Source organism: Leucopleurus acutus (genome assembly GCF_964270905.1).
Source record: "Leucopleurus acutus genome assembly, chromosome: 3".
NCBI classification, from domain to species: domain Eukaryota; kingdom Metazoa; phylum Chordata; class Mammalia; order Artiodactyla; family Delphinidae; genus Leucopleurus; species Leucopleurus acutus.
In genome coordinates this window covers 5,900,432-5,914,032 of record NC_139145.1, presented here as the reverse complement: position 1 = coordinate 5,914,032, position 13,601 = coordinate 5,900,432, and the positions used below count along the sequence as shown (strand labels likewise).

Genomic DNA, 13,601 nt, shown 5'->3' with positions numbered 1-13,601 from the left:
ACACACACTTCACTCCCCCCATTCCTTCTACCCTCCCTTAACCCCCCTCAGCTCCGCACTTCCCCTCCCCGCCCCACCCTTACTGAAGCCCAGTCCAGCCCAGCTAAGCCCAGCCCAGAAAGGGCCCATCGCTGTGATTGGTCAGTGGCTCTCTGTACCAGGAATTGAGACACAGGAGACGGGAAGGAAGGAAGAGGGTGGGTGGGGTGGGGAGAGGGATGGGGCTACTTTTATATCTACTCCCAGAGCTGGATGTCTGTTCACCATGGACATGGCCGGGTACAGCAGGTGGGACGGCAGGCTGGAGGAGGTCCCCGGAGGTATGAGCAATGGGGCTGCCTCACAGGTCCCCTGGGGTCCCTCTCTGACCAGTGGTTTGGGGTTTGATGGGAGCATGGAGAGGACCAGCCCAGAGAGGGCCTACGTAGTGAGTGCAGGAGAGACACCACAGGCCCTAGAGCCAGCTGGACCTGGATTAAAATTTCAACTCCGCCACTTAGGGGCTGTGTGACCACAGACAAGTTACTGTACCTCTCTGAATCTCAGTTTCCTGAGAGGAACCCAAGCATCCAGGGCTCAGTCCTCAGGGCCCAGGGATCCAGGGTGGTCCTGGTACCGGAGGAACTCAGGAGGAACTCAGGAGTCCATTCGTGTTATCCCAGGGCACTGGGGACGCGGGGGACAGAGACCCCTCCTCCTGGCCCTGGCTCTCTTGGTGGTCACAATCCTGTGGGCCCTCGTTCTGAGCGTCCTGTTTTCCAAGGGTGAGTGACTGGATGACGGGGGAGGTCGTGTCCAGCCCCCCTGGGGACATAGACCTTTTCTCCATCCCTGAGCACACCAGCCAGGTCCCAGGCCCTTGCCTGGGTCTGAGTGTGAACACGTCAGAACAGAGTTTGTGTGCACCCACGTGTGTGCATATGTGCCTGTGAATGTGTTTGTCCTTTGTCGGTGTGTGTGCACATCACGTGCGCTGCACGCCTGTCCACCCACTCTGTGTGTCCGGTGATCAGGGTCCTTGCACCCCTCGGGCCGCGGGGAGAGTTCCCGAGTCCCCCTCTCTCTGCAGCCTCCACAGAGCGCGGGGCGCTGCTTGGCCAGCAGGATCTGCTGAGGACAAACTGTACGTGCAGAATAGGGGCTCTTGGGTCCCCAAAGTTCGGGGGCGGAAGGGTCTTGGACCCTGGCATCGGGGTAGTGGATGGGTCGGTGGGGACCTCACAGTCTGCTAGGCTGGCCCTGGAGTTGGGCAGGGTCCTGTGAGTCCCCGAGGGTGAACTGGAGTATGTGGGGTGGACGGGGGATCGTTCCAGCCTCGAAGCAGACGGCGGTGCTGGGTGTCCTGAAGGAGGAGGTCCGAGCCTGCAATAGCTGCTGTGAGACTGGTGGACCGAGGGTGCGGGGCTTGTGGCCGGGATTGGAGGAGGCGAGTGGGAGCGGGGCTCTGGCGTGTAGCGGGGGCGGCAGGCTGGTCTCAGATGTCCCGCCCCCATCCTCGCCCCCCTTCCCAGGCCTGGGGACTCAGGCGCAGCTGCAGACCGTGCACACCAAGCTTAGAGAGGCACAGTCGAAGCTGATCCAGCAGGAGAGCGCCCTGAAAGAACTGAGCGAGCGCGGTGAGGGCAGGACATTGCCATGATCCCTGACCCCTCACCCCGGCTGTTACCCTACCCTTGATTCACCTCCGGACCCTTCTGTGACCCCCACCTGTCCTGTGATCCTGACCATTGACCCCAGTCGTGTCCTCCATCCTAAACCTGACCTCTGGACTCTGACCTTGACTGCAACTCCTAACCCCAACTGCAACTGGACCCTACCCAGCTATAACAGTCCTTGACCGTGATGTCATTGTTGTTGTTTTTTTAACATCTCTATTGGAGTATAATTGCTTTACAATTATTAGTTTCTGCTTTATAACAAAGTGAATCAGTTATACATATACATACAGTTATACATATACATATGTTCCCATATCTCTTCCCTCTTGCGTCTCCCTCCCTCCCACCCTCCCTGTCCCACCCCTCCAGGTGGTCACAAAGCACCGAGCTGATCGCCCTGTGCTGTGCGGCTGCCTCCCACTAGCTATCTATTTTACGTTTGGTAGTGTATATATGTCCATGCCTCTCTCTCGCTTTGTCACAGCTTACCCTTCCCCCTCCCCATATCCTCAAGTCCATTCTCTAGTAGGTCTGTGTCTTTATTCCCGTCTTACCCCTAGGTTCTTCATGACCTTTTTTTTTTCTTAAATTCCATATATATGTGTTAGCATACGGTATTTGTTTTTCTCTTTCTGACTTACTTCACTCTGTATGACAGACTCTAGGTCCATCCACCTCACTACAAAGAACTCAATTTCGTTTATTTTATGGCTGAGTAATATTCCATTGTATATATGTGCCACATCTTCTTTATCCATTCATCCAATGATGGACACTTAGGTTGTTTCCATTTCCGGGCTATTGTAAATAGAACTGCAATGAACATTTTGGTACATGACTCCTTTTGAACTATGGGTTTCTCAGGGTATATGCCCAGTAGTGGGATTGCTGGGTCGTACGGTAGTTCTATTTGTAGTTTTTTAAAGAACCTCCACACTGTTCTCCATAGTGGCTGTATCAATTTACATTCCCACCAGCAGTGCAAGAGTGTTCCTTTTCTCCACACCCTCTCCAGCATTTACTGTTTCTAGATTTTTTGATGATGGCCATTCTGACCGGTGTGAGATGATATCTCATTGTAGTTTTGATCTGCATTTCTCTAATGATTAATGATGTTGAGCATCCTTTCATATGTTCGTTGGCAATCTGTATATCTTCTTTGGAGAAATGTCTGTCTAGGTCTTCTGCCCATTTTTGGATGGGGTTGTTTGCTCAATAACAAAAACAAACAACCCAATCCAAAAATGGGCGCTGTCATCCTTGACCTTGGCAATGACTACGGAAGTGGATGCTGACCTTAACTGATCATGACCCTATTACTGATGCTGAGCCTAGCTATAATCTGGACTCCTTTTACCTCGCAGTGACCCAGAGCTTGGCCGAAGCCGGTAGGGACCGTGAGAACATCCGCACTGAGCTCTTCCGGGCGCTGGAAGGAGTCCGGCTCGGGAACAGTGAGCACGATCCGGAGGGGTGAAGGGGAGAGGAGAGGACAAGTGGATCCCGCCCTTGGGCCCCAGGGTTCCCTGATCCGCCTGGCCCCGCCCTTTGACCTTGGCCTGGTCTCAGTGGCACCGACCCTGAGCCCAGTGGTCCAACACTCCCCTCCCCAATCCTCACCATCTGCTCCACTTGGGAGCAAATCACCACTTTGATCCTCGCCACCCTGCAGGCTCCTGCGAGGAGTGCCCCAAGTCGTGGCTGCCATTCCAGGGCTCCTGTTACCTTTTCTCCACCCAACGGGCCACGTGGGTGGAGGCGCAGCGCCACTGCGAGGGCGCCAGAGCGCACCTGGTGATTGTCGGGGGCCTGGATGAGCAGGTGCGCAGCTCCGGCTTTGGGGGGCGGGGGGCGGGGAGAAGGAGTTTACCTGAGGGGGCGTGGTTGGGGGCGGGGCCGGACGGACGCGTGGCTCAGTCTCCCCTCTTGCCCAGGTCTTCCTAAGTCGGAACACTGGTGGCCGCGGTTACTGGCTGGGCCTGAGGGCCGTGCGCAGGGCGCGCAGGATCCAGGGCTACCAGTGGGTGGACGGAGTCCCGCTCAGCTTCAGGTGAAGGAAGGGACTTGGGGAGGCTGACAGTTCGGATCCTAGGAGAAGCGCTTCGGCCAGATCTCAGGGCCTCCTTAGGGATGGGCGGGCTACACCCCAGGAAGTGACTAAGGTTAAATTCTGGGGTTAGAAAGTTATATCCCAGGTGCGTGTGCTCAGGTTAGACCCTCAGGATGTCTAGGTTAGCCCCAAGCAATAAACAGGCTAGACTCCGGAAAGGAAGGCTGGACCCCATGGCCATCCTCAGCCTAGCCTCCCAGCAACACCCCCGCTAAACCACTGCAGCCACTGGAATCAGGGGGAGCCCAACGACTCGCTGGGGCGCGAGGACTGCATCATGATTCTCCGCACGGGGATGTGGAACGACGCACCTTGCGACAACAGGGACGACAGCTGGATCTGTGAGAAGAGGCTCAGCTGCTGACCTCCCCCAGTGCCCCAGAGTCACGCCCACTGGCACTTGTCCAATCGCCTGAGCCGCTCACCGTCCTGGCTCCGCCCACCTCCATTAATTTCTCACCCCACCCACAGCGTAGGCCAGTAACTGCACTCTGAGACCTCCGCTCCAGCCTCACTGCAACCCCTCACCCGTGGACCTCACCTAGTCCCCACCCGCCCCAAAATCTGAGCTCCCCAGCCCTGTGATCTGACCCTAGCGCCCTCCCTAACCAAGGTCAAGTAACTCAAGGATGGAGCTGTTTAATTTACTTCATTTTACCATGCAGATGGAAGGCCTCAAAGAAGGGATTTTGAGAGCTTTCTTTGCAGCCCGAGGGAGCATCAATAAATGAGAAAGGAATCTTGGCTCCTGGCTCTGGTTAGCTGTTCTAAGCTTTATCTCAGGGACTCTGATGTCACCCATGTGAGTGACCCTGACCTCAGGGGCCTATGATACCCCCCAAACCCAGTGGGTAACCTGCATTGGGCCAGGGGCTGTAGGGCACTGGGGACACAGGAATGAGTCTGACCCCCATCCCTACCCCTGGGACAATGTGACCAGTGACTCGACTGAGGGATACATGGTGCGTTTGAAGGAGCCACCTGTGTCCCCAGGGAGAGGAACTCTGCTGAGATGCTGCAGTGCTGGCCCTGTTCCTCGAGGAGACTGTCACCCTATTGTGGAGACTACGGGCAGCCTGACACAAGGCCCTAAGACAGGTGGGAGAGGGGCTGCCCGGATCTGATGAGCATGTCCCTTTCGTCTCGGGCACCCAGGTTCTGTGGGATGTTCAGGAAATACATCCAGAGAAGATGGACCTTCCAAGAACAATGGGCTTTCAGCACATGGAGCTGGGAAGGGAGGGCTTTGCAGGTAGAGAGTGTTGGAAAGTGTAAGCTATGGCTGAACCCATTTGGTGGGTGTGGGGTGCACACAGCCTAGCGTTATCAATTGGAGACTTTTGATCTGAATTTACCCTGCACTCCCAAAGCTTCCTGCTCCTGTCTTGGGGACCTGGGGGCTCTCCCAGCATTTCCAGTGGAGACGGATCCAACTGTCCAACTGAGGGGAGTGACAGGCTAGCAGCTTTTAGTTCTGTGCAGAGCTGAACCCAGAACCAAAGCTGCTCAGAGCCCCCAAGCTGCCCAGCCCTGAGAGCATCCACGGAGCAGGAACAGGAGGGAACAGCACCCCAACTCCCTGGCCAGACAGAATCTTTCAGTGCTGTAACCAGGAAACCCCCAACCCTTCTCTGAATCCTCTAACCTGCAGCACAGGGGACTTCCCTGGCAGTCCAGTGGTTAAGACTCCACACTTCCACTGCAGGGGGTGCAGGCTCGATAGCTGGTGGGGGAACAGAGATCCTACATGCCGAGTGGTGTGGCCATAAATAAATAAAAATAAATAAATAAACGCCAACCCAGAGCAAGGCATTGACCTTTCCCAGGAGCCATCTGACTTATGGATAGATAAAATACCTAGTAGACTGTTGACCAGACTGATGGATTTCCAGACAGTCAGCTTGGAAGAGTGTATGAGTTTCCTACTGCTGCTGTAACAAATGCCTGCCAACTTGGTGGCTTCAAACAATATACATCTATTCTACAGTTGTGGAGGTCAGAAGTCCAAGATTAGTTTCATTGGGACTTTCCTGGTGGTCCAGTGGTTAAGACTCCATGCTTCCACTGCAGGGGCATGGGTTCGATCCCTGGTCGGGGAACTAAGATCCCGAATGCTGTGCAGTGCGGCCAAAAAGAGAAAATAAACAAAATTCGTTTCACTGGACTGAAATCAAGGTCACGAGGGTCAGGCTCCCCCCAAGAAACTCCATGTCACCCAGCAATTCCACTTCTGGATAGATATCCAAAAGAACTGAAAGCAGGGTCTTGAAAAGATATTTGCATACCCATGTTCATAGCAGCATTATTCACAATAGCCAACAGGGAGAAGCAACCCAAGTGTCCATCAATGGATGAGTGGATAAACCAAACATACTCATCCATATAATGGAATATTATTCAGCCTTAAAAAGGAAGGAAATTCTGACACATAATACAGCATTATGCGGTGTGAAATAAGGACAAATACTGTTGTTTAATGGGTACAGAGTTTCAGTGTTGCAAGACGAAACAATTCTGGAGATCTGTTGCAGAACGATGCGAATATACTTAACACTCCTGAACTGTCCACTTAAAAATGGTTAAGATGGTACATTTTATGTTATGTTTATTTTACAACAGTTGAAAAAAATTTTTATTTTAAATGCACTTATTTCAAGCTTACAGTTTAACAAGCTTTGAGAAATATATACAGATGTGTAGGCACCACTGCACTGCAGATCTAGAACATTTCCATCACCTCCTAAAATTCCTTCTTGTCCCTTCCCAATCAATCCTCCCCTCCTCCCCTCCCCCAGGCCACCACTGACCTGCTTTCCACCACTATTGATGAGATTTGTCTTTTCTCAAATGCCATATACACTGAATCGTACAGTGGGTAGTGCTCTGTGCCTGGATTCTTTCTCTGGCCATATAGTGTTTTTGAGATTCACCCACGCTGTTGTAGTTTGTTTCTTTTCATTGCTGAATCATCTCCCATTGATCGGCTGGACCACCATCTGTGTATCCAGTCACCTGTTGACAGATGTTTGTGTTGTTTGAATGTGAGAGTATGAACCAAGCTACTGTGAATAATCTCATACAGGACTTTTTATGGATTTGAGTTTTCACTTCTCTTGGGTAAACACCTGGGAGTGGGTCAGATAGTAGGTAAGTGATTAAGTTTATAAGCCAAACAGTTTTCCAAGGTGGTTGCACCCTTTTTGCATCCCCAATACTCAGCGATGTCTCCAGGCGGCTCGGGGAGGGTATTTTTGACCCAAGAGAGGCTTTAGCAGTTCGAGAACCAGGTGGAGGTGCTTATCTAGAGAAGAGCAGGAGGGGCGGAAATGAGGCTGGAAATCGAAGCTGATATTGTGGGAAAGCAGGAAGCACGGGTTTACATGTGCCTGATAACACGTGTTTTCACGGGAAGATGAGACAGGGCAGGGGGCTGGGAAGCAGGAGGTTGGGGAGGGGTCTCTGCCGTTTGGAACTGCAGCCCCCTGAACAGAGACAAATAGAAGGGTTGTTGACTGCACCCCAAAGAGGGGCCTTCTGGGGGTGACAACAGTGGTGCTTCAGCAGACCGAGGAGGAGGTTGGCCAGAGAGAAGCTGGAGAGGGGAGAGCTGATGGGAGAGCAAGTCTCCGTGAACAAGGAGCAATTTCTTTCATTCATTCATTCATTCAATGCCACCATTTTCTCACCCAGAAACATTTCTTGTGCACTTACTGTATGCCAGGCACTGGAGTTCCAATGGAGAACAAGAGGTAAAAATAACCTCTTGTTTTTTTACCTTAGACTGGGTGGAAGCAGCCACCCACAAAATCGTATAGACGCTATGAGCCCATTTATATGAAGTTCTAGAATAGGCAGAACTACTCAAGCTTGGAAAATTGTGGGCACAGTCGTTCCCCGGGATCAGAGGCAGAGACTTCCTGGGAAGGGCCATGAAAGAACTTTCTGGAATGATGGAAACATGCTGTACCTTGATAGAAGTTTGGATTACACAGGTGAATGCATTTGTCAAAGCTCCAAGAAAACACTGCTGGCATTTGTGTATTTCATCCTAAGTTATTTTGCTCAAAAGGGAAAAAGGTTAGGAGAGCAGCCAGTGAACACTGACCTCTCGTTCACGGTCTGTGGGTTGGAGCATTTGGGAGGGGGTTTAGTATTGATATGTAGGGGGCTGGAGTGAGCTAATGTCTGCACCTTACTTTGAAATGCATGAAAAATAAAACGGATTGAGGGGTGGATGGATGAACAGATTTGTAATCAAGCAAATATAGACAGTGTTGATTGTAGAATCTAGGGATGGATTTTCATTCTAAAACTCCACTTTTCTGTCCGCTTGAACATTGTCGTAATGAAATGTTGGGGTTCAGGTTGTGGTTGCTGCCTTCTTGGGGCTCACAGTCTGGCAGGTGATGAAGAGGAGGTGATGAGGAGAAATAGAAGGTGGTGTGCCCACGTGGTGAAATTGGAACATTGTGGAAAAGCAGTCCCCCCGCTCCCTGCACTTCTATCCTAAGGAGTGAGGTGGGGGAGGGAAAGCAGGGTCTGTCTTGGAGAGGCCAAAGGGGCTTGTGCTGGGAAGCAGGGGGTTGGGGGCAGAAGAGACCCCTTCCGGCCACCCTCTTACCCTTTCCCAGTAGGTGTTCCCACCAACAGCCCCCTGAGTGACCACATGACCCCACTGTCTGGGGCTGAGTCAGCAAATCAACGATGACCTTGGAGCCCAGCCAGGGTTTCCTGGATGCAACGGCCCTATCTGTCACCCCGTTTTCCAAGGAAGTGAACTTGGGACAGAGTAGCTTGTCGTTTCCAACCTCCCGCATCCCTCCCCCCCAATTCCAGGACCCCCCCCCCCCGGGATCCTGAGGCATCTTACTGGGTTGGCTGAGGTATCTGGGGAAGCCCCTAGGGTAGGACAGAACACACACTCCTCCTGTCCCCTTGGCAGCCCCTTTGCCATCCACCTCACCACCCCGCCCCCAACTCTTCCCTCTCCTGTGTCCCCACGTCCACTCACAGATGGCTCAAATGGATGGATTTGACAGATGCAGACAGAAGGACCAGAGTCTAGAACCTGTGCTTGCCACTTACTCGATGGGTGAGCCTAGGCAAGTGACTTTGCCTCCCTGAGCCTCAGTTTTTACATCTATCAAATGGGAACAATAATAACATCTACCTCCTCAGGTGCTGTGGTCAGCTGAATGATGACCCCCAAAGATGTTTCCGTCCCAATCTCTGGAACCTGTGAATAGGCAACCTGACAGGGTGAAAGGGGCTTTGCAGGTGAGATTAAGTTAAGGATCTGGAGATGGGGAGATGATCGTGGACTACTCAGGTAAGCCCAATATTATCCCAAGAGCCCTTATAAGAGAAAGGCAGGAGGATCAGAGTCAGAGAAAGGTTGAAAGATGCTACACTGTTTGCTTTGAAGATGGAGGAAGGGGCCACAGGCCATTGAAAGTGGGGGGCCTCTAGAAGCTGGAAAAGCTAAGAAAACATTCTCTCTAGAATGTCCAGGAGGAGGGCAACCCTGTCCACGCCTTGATTTTAGCCAGTGAGACCTGTATTGGGCTTCTGACCTCCAGAACTGCAAGATAATACACTTACGTTGTTTAAAGCCAGCCAGTTTGAGGTAATTCCTTACAGCAGTCATTAAGAAACTCCTACAGATGTGATGTCTGTAAAGCACCTACTGTGTGCCTAGCCCTGAGCCACGGGCTGGGGACTCGGTGGTGACAACAGGCACTGCCCCTGCCCTTCTGGAACTCGTGTTCTAATGGGCACTGTGCAAGATATAAGCAAACCGGACACCTTCACAGGTGGGGGTCATAGAGACCATTGACAGGGTGACTGAGGGGCTAGGGGCCACTTTAGCCGGGACCACTTCTCTTGGAGGGCAGAGAACTGGAGGATAAGGAAAGGCCAGCCAGAGGGCTCAAAAATCAGAAACGTGTGCAGATGTGGCTGGAGCTGAGCAAAGGAACAATGCAGGCAAGGAAGGTGCCAGCCACACAGGGCCCTGCTGGCTGCAGGGAGTTTTCTTCCAAGAGCCTTTGTGCTTTGTGGCGGGGGGCGGGGGAGGGTATTAATAATGGGAGATACGCGACATTGATGTGTTTCGGGAAATAGTGCTAACAGCGCTCCCATCTGTTGCTGGCTTCTCTCTATCCTGCGGAAGAGACTTTTTTTTTAATCGTGCCGAAGGACTTATGCACACAACAACCTACGTGAGAGAACTGTGCATATACCCACTTTACAGATGAGGAAACTGAGGCCCACAGGAGAAGGGGGTGGAGCTGGGACTCCGTGGCCTTCTATCAACCACGCGGGTTGTGGGGAGTCACCCAGTCGGGGGAAGCAGTGACCAGGTATATCCAGAAGAGGGCAGCATTCCTACCGTCCTGACCAACCTAGGGAACCAGCCCGCAGAAGAGCCAGATGGAGCAGAAAAACCTCACCATCCTAGACCAAAGTCCTTAAGGTCTCGGGGCCTGGTCCCTGAGGGACTGAGGACCTGGGGTCCTGGATTTCTGGGTTCCTGAGGGTCAAGACTGGTATCTTGGGGAATTCGCTGGCGGCCCAGTGGTTAGGACTTGGCGCTTTCACGGCTTTCGCTGCCGTGGCTGGGATTCAATCCCTGGTCGGCAAACTAAGATCCCGCAAGCCATGCAGCATGGCCAAAAAACTGGGAATAAACAAACAAACAAACAAATAAATAAAACGGAGCCAGTGTTAAAAAAAAAAAAGACTAGGATCTTGGCTTCCTGGGTCCCTAAGGGGCTGGGGGCCTGGATTTCTGGGGTCCTGAAAGTCAGGACTGGGGTCCTGAAATCCTGGATCTCCAAAGGGCTAGGGGCCTGGGTCACTGAGTGTGGGGCTTGGGGTCCTGGCTTCTTGGGTCCTTAAGGGTTTGGATTCCTGGGTCTCCAGGAAGCTCAGAGCATGGGTCCCTGATGGTGGAGCCCGGGGTCCAAGATTTCTGTATCTCTAGGGGGCTGGGAGCCACCCTCTAGCCTGGTCCCCACACAATATCCCATCCTCTCAGAGAACCATGGGCAATGTCAGAGAGAAACCCCCGAATCTCCCAGTGCAGTCCTGGAATGCTCTCAGGATTCCCAGGATGGGCTGGCTCAGCCCCCCTGGTCCCTGGGGATGTGCTGGGGCCTGGAGGGGCTGGAGGGAGTGGGCATTGGGCCTGGGAGTCTCTCCAGAAGGAAGGATGTGGACAAGCCAGCCTCTGTGTCCCCCTCATCCTGAGACCCCCCCACCCAAGCCCTCGCCACCCACAACAGCACAAAAAAACAAAATCAGCCACTTGAGCTCCAGGACGTGAGAGTGCAGAGCCAGCCGCTTCCCATCCCACATGTGCCTTTCCTCTTCCTGCTGACCTGCTCTCTGCGTGGATGACGGTTGGGAAGGGGAGTAAGGAGGGGCACATTTGCCTGTGAGCTCAGGGCCCCTCCAGGAAGGGGGCCCAGGTCCTACCCGCGGGGAGCTCCGCGTCCCAGGAGAGGCCCACCTAACACAGATGGACTGGGTAAGGGGAATACAGAGGACTGTGGGGTCTCAGAGGAGGCCTCCAGCCCGGCCTCTGCTGTCAGGGAGGCCTCCGTGCAAACTGTCACTGCAGGCCAGCTTGGCACCCCAGGAGTGGCAGCTGCCAGTGCAAAGGCCCTGAGGTGTAAGAGTGCACCTGGGGAGTCTTGTAGGGAGTGGGGGTGGGGGAAGGTGTGGCTGGAGAGGCTGAGGAGCAGCAGGTAAAGCCCTTGAACTCCAGGCAGGGGAGGCACGGAGGGTTGGAAGCGGGGGAAGATGTGGTCCTGCGGCTGATGGAGAGGGGACTGCCACCATTGTCCAGGAGGGAAGATGGTGACCGGGGGTGGGGTCGTGGAAGAGGAGAGACAGGACCAGTCAAAAGATAAGGAATGTGGCTGATGGGGTGGGGAGAAGGCAGGTGGTGGTGGGCAATGCTGTGCTCAGCCCGGGGCAGGGGTCGCAGCTGGGCCCACTCTACTTATCACACCAGCCCCCCTCGATTTCCTCCAACAGACCCTGCTGCCCAGGGGATCCCCAGGCGTGTGCAGAAGGGGCAGGTGACAGCTACACGGGGCCTTGCGGGCTCGTCTTTGCCCTTTGCAAGTGCTGTTTCTCCTGCTGGGGATCCCTCCCCCTATCCATGAGCTGGGGGTCTCATTCTCTGCAGGGGTTCCGGCTAAACGTCACCTACTCAGAGAGCTTTCCTGGATCACTATTTAAATAGTGCCTCTGACACCCCCTCCTCCTATCTCCTTTATGTCTCTGACATCCGTCACCATCTGACATTTGTCTGTCTCCCCAGAGAGAACGTCTCAGCTCCAAGGGTAGAGATTTTGTCCAGCTTGTTCATGACATCAGCCCCAAGGGCCCATCATGGTGTCCAGTGTCTCACTGAATGCATGAATGAATGAATGAGTGAGTGAATGCCAGTGATGAAATAAAAATTCACATTTGTACTGAGCCTGCGCGTCTGGAGCCTGTGATCCCCAACAAGAGAGGCCGCGATAGTGAGAGGCCAGCACACCAAGATGAAGAGTAGCCCCCACTTGCCACAACTAGAGAAAGCCCGCGCACAGAAACAAAGACCCAACACAGCAAAAATAAATTAATTAATTTAAAAATAAAGAATAAGGTCTTTGAATGCAGAGAATGTGCTTTAAAAAAATTCACATTTTAAGGGGAGACGAGAAAAATTTAAACATAAAATTTTTCCTCTGCCCTTTGGTCTCCTCCCTCGCCCTCTTGTGTGCCTGGTGCATCTGCATTATGTGTGAACCAGACCTCCCCAACGGCAGAACTACCTACTCAACCATAAAGATCAATTTTCTCCCTCTGGCGCCAGCCCTGTAACTCCTTAGACGGTGACATTCCTTCCACAATCTGCAAGGGGTCACGACGAGCCACCACTCGCCTTATAGGTGCAGACATCTTCGGTGAACTTTCCATACAATGCTAATATACCATTTTCCTTAAAGATAGAGATGGATGCTGAACAGACTGGTCAGACAACCTGGGGCGATCCTGGGCAGTACCTAATGGTAGTTCTCAGCTTAAATACTTACTTATGACCTTATTAATGCCACTAACTATATTACTTGTATTCTGCCTCTTTCACCAGATTATTGTTTCTTGCATTACGAAATGTGTAATCGAGGGACTTCCCTGGTGGTGCAGTGGTTAAGAATCTACCTGCTCATGCAGGGGACACGGTTCAAGCCCTGGTCTGGGAAGATCCCACATGCCGCGGAGCAACTAAGCCCGTGCACCACAACTACTGAGCCTGCGCTCTAGAGCCCACGAGCCACAACTACTGAAGCCCGCGTGCCTAGAGCCTGTGCTCTGCAACAAGAGAAGCCACCGCAATGAGAAGCCCACGCACCGCAGCAAAGAGTAGCCCCCGCTCGCCGCAACTAGAGAAAGCCCATGTGCAGCTATAAAGACCCAACACAGCCAAAAATAAATAAGTAAAATAAGATAAATAAATTTATTAAAAAGAAGACTTTAAAAAAATGTGTAATCGAGCCTCAGGTAGATTTAATCATGACTAGGTGACTTGAAACGGTTGATCAAATATATAGTCTTATAAGATCAGTGATTGTAATAGTGTAACTCTAGCTATGGGAAGAAGCAACAGAGGGAACCATTGCCTGGACCATAACGAGCTAGTAAGAGAGGTAGTCCAGAAGCTTTTGGCTACTGTAACAGTCCACTAATAGCACACTGAGTGGCTGTATCCATGAAATCTTCGCCAGACCCGGGAACGAGCATTCCTAGCACCATGGGACAAATTGGTCACGAAATGC

General features: G+C 52.6%; 1 protein-coding gene across 1 annotated transcript; it reads left to right on the top strand.

The window, feature by feature from the left end:
* The first annotated feature begins 247 nt into the window (after positions 1–247).
* Positions 248–4,498, top strand: CLEC4G (C-type lectin domain family 4 member G). Its single transcript, XM_082835939.1, has 9 exons — positions 248–320; positions 663–764; positions 1,070–1,123; positions 1,314–1,376; positions 1,512–1,616; positions 3,023–3,112; positions 3,331–3,479; positions 3,593–3,708; positions 3,994–4,498. Exons 1-9 carry the CDS (start codon positions 266–268, stop codon positions 4,130–4,132), a joined length of 873 nt encoding a protein of 290 aa, XP_082692065.1. The 5' UTR covers positions 248–265; the 3' UTR covers positions 4,133–4,498.
* The last annotated feature ends 9,103 nt before the right edge of the window (positions 4,499–13,601 follow it).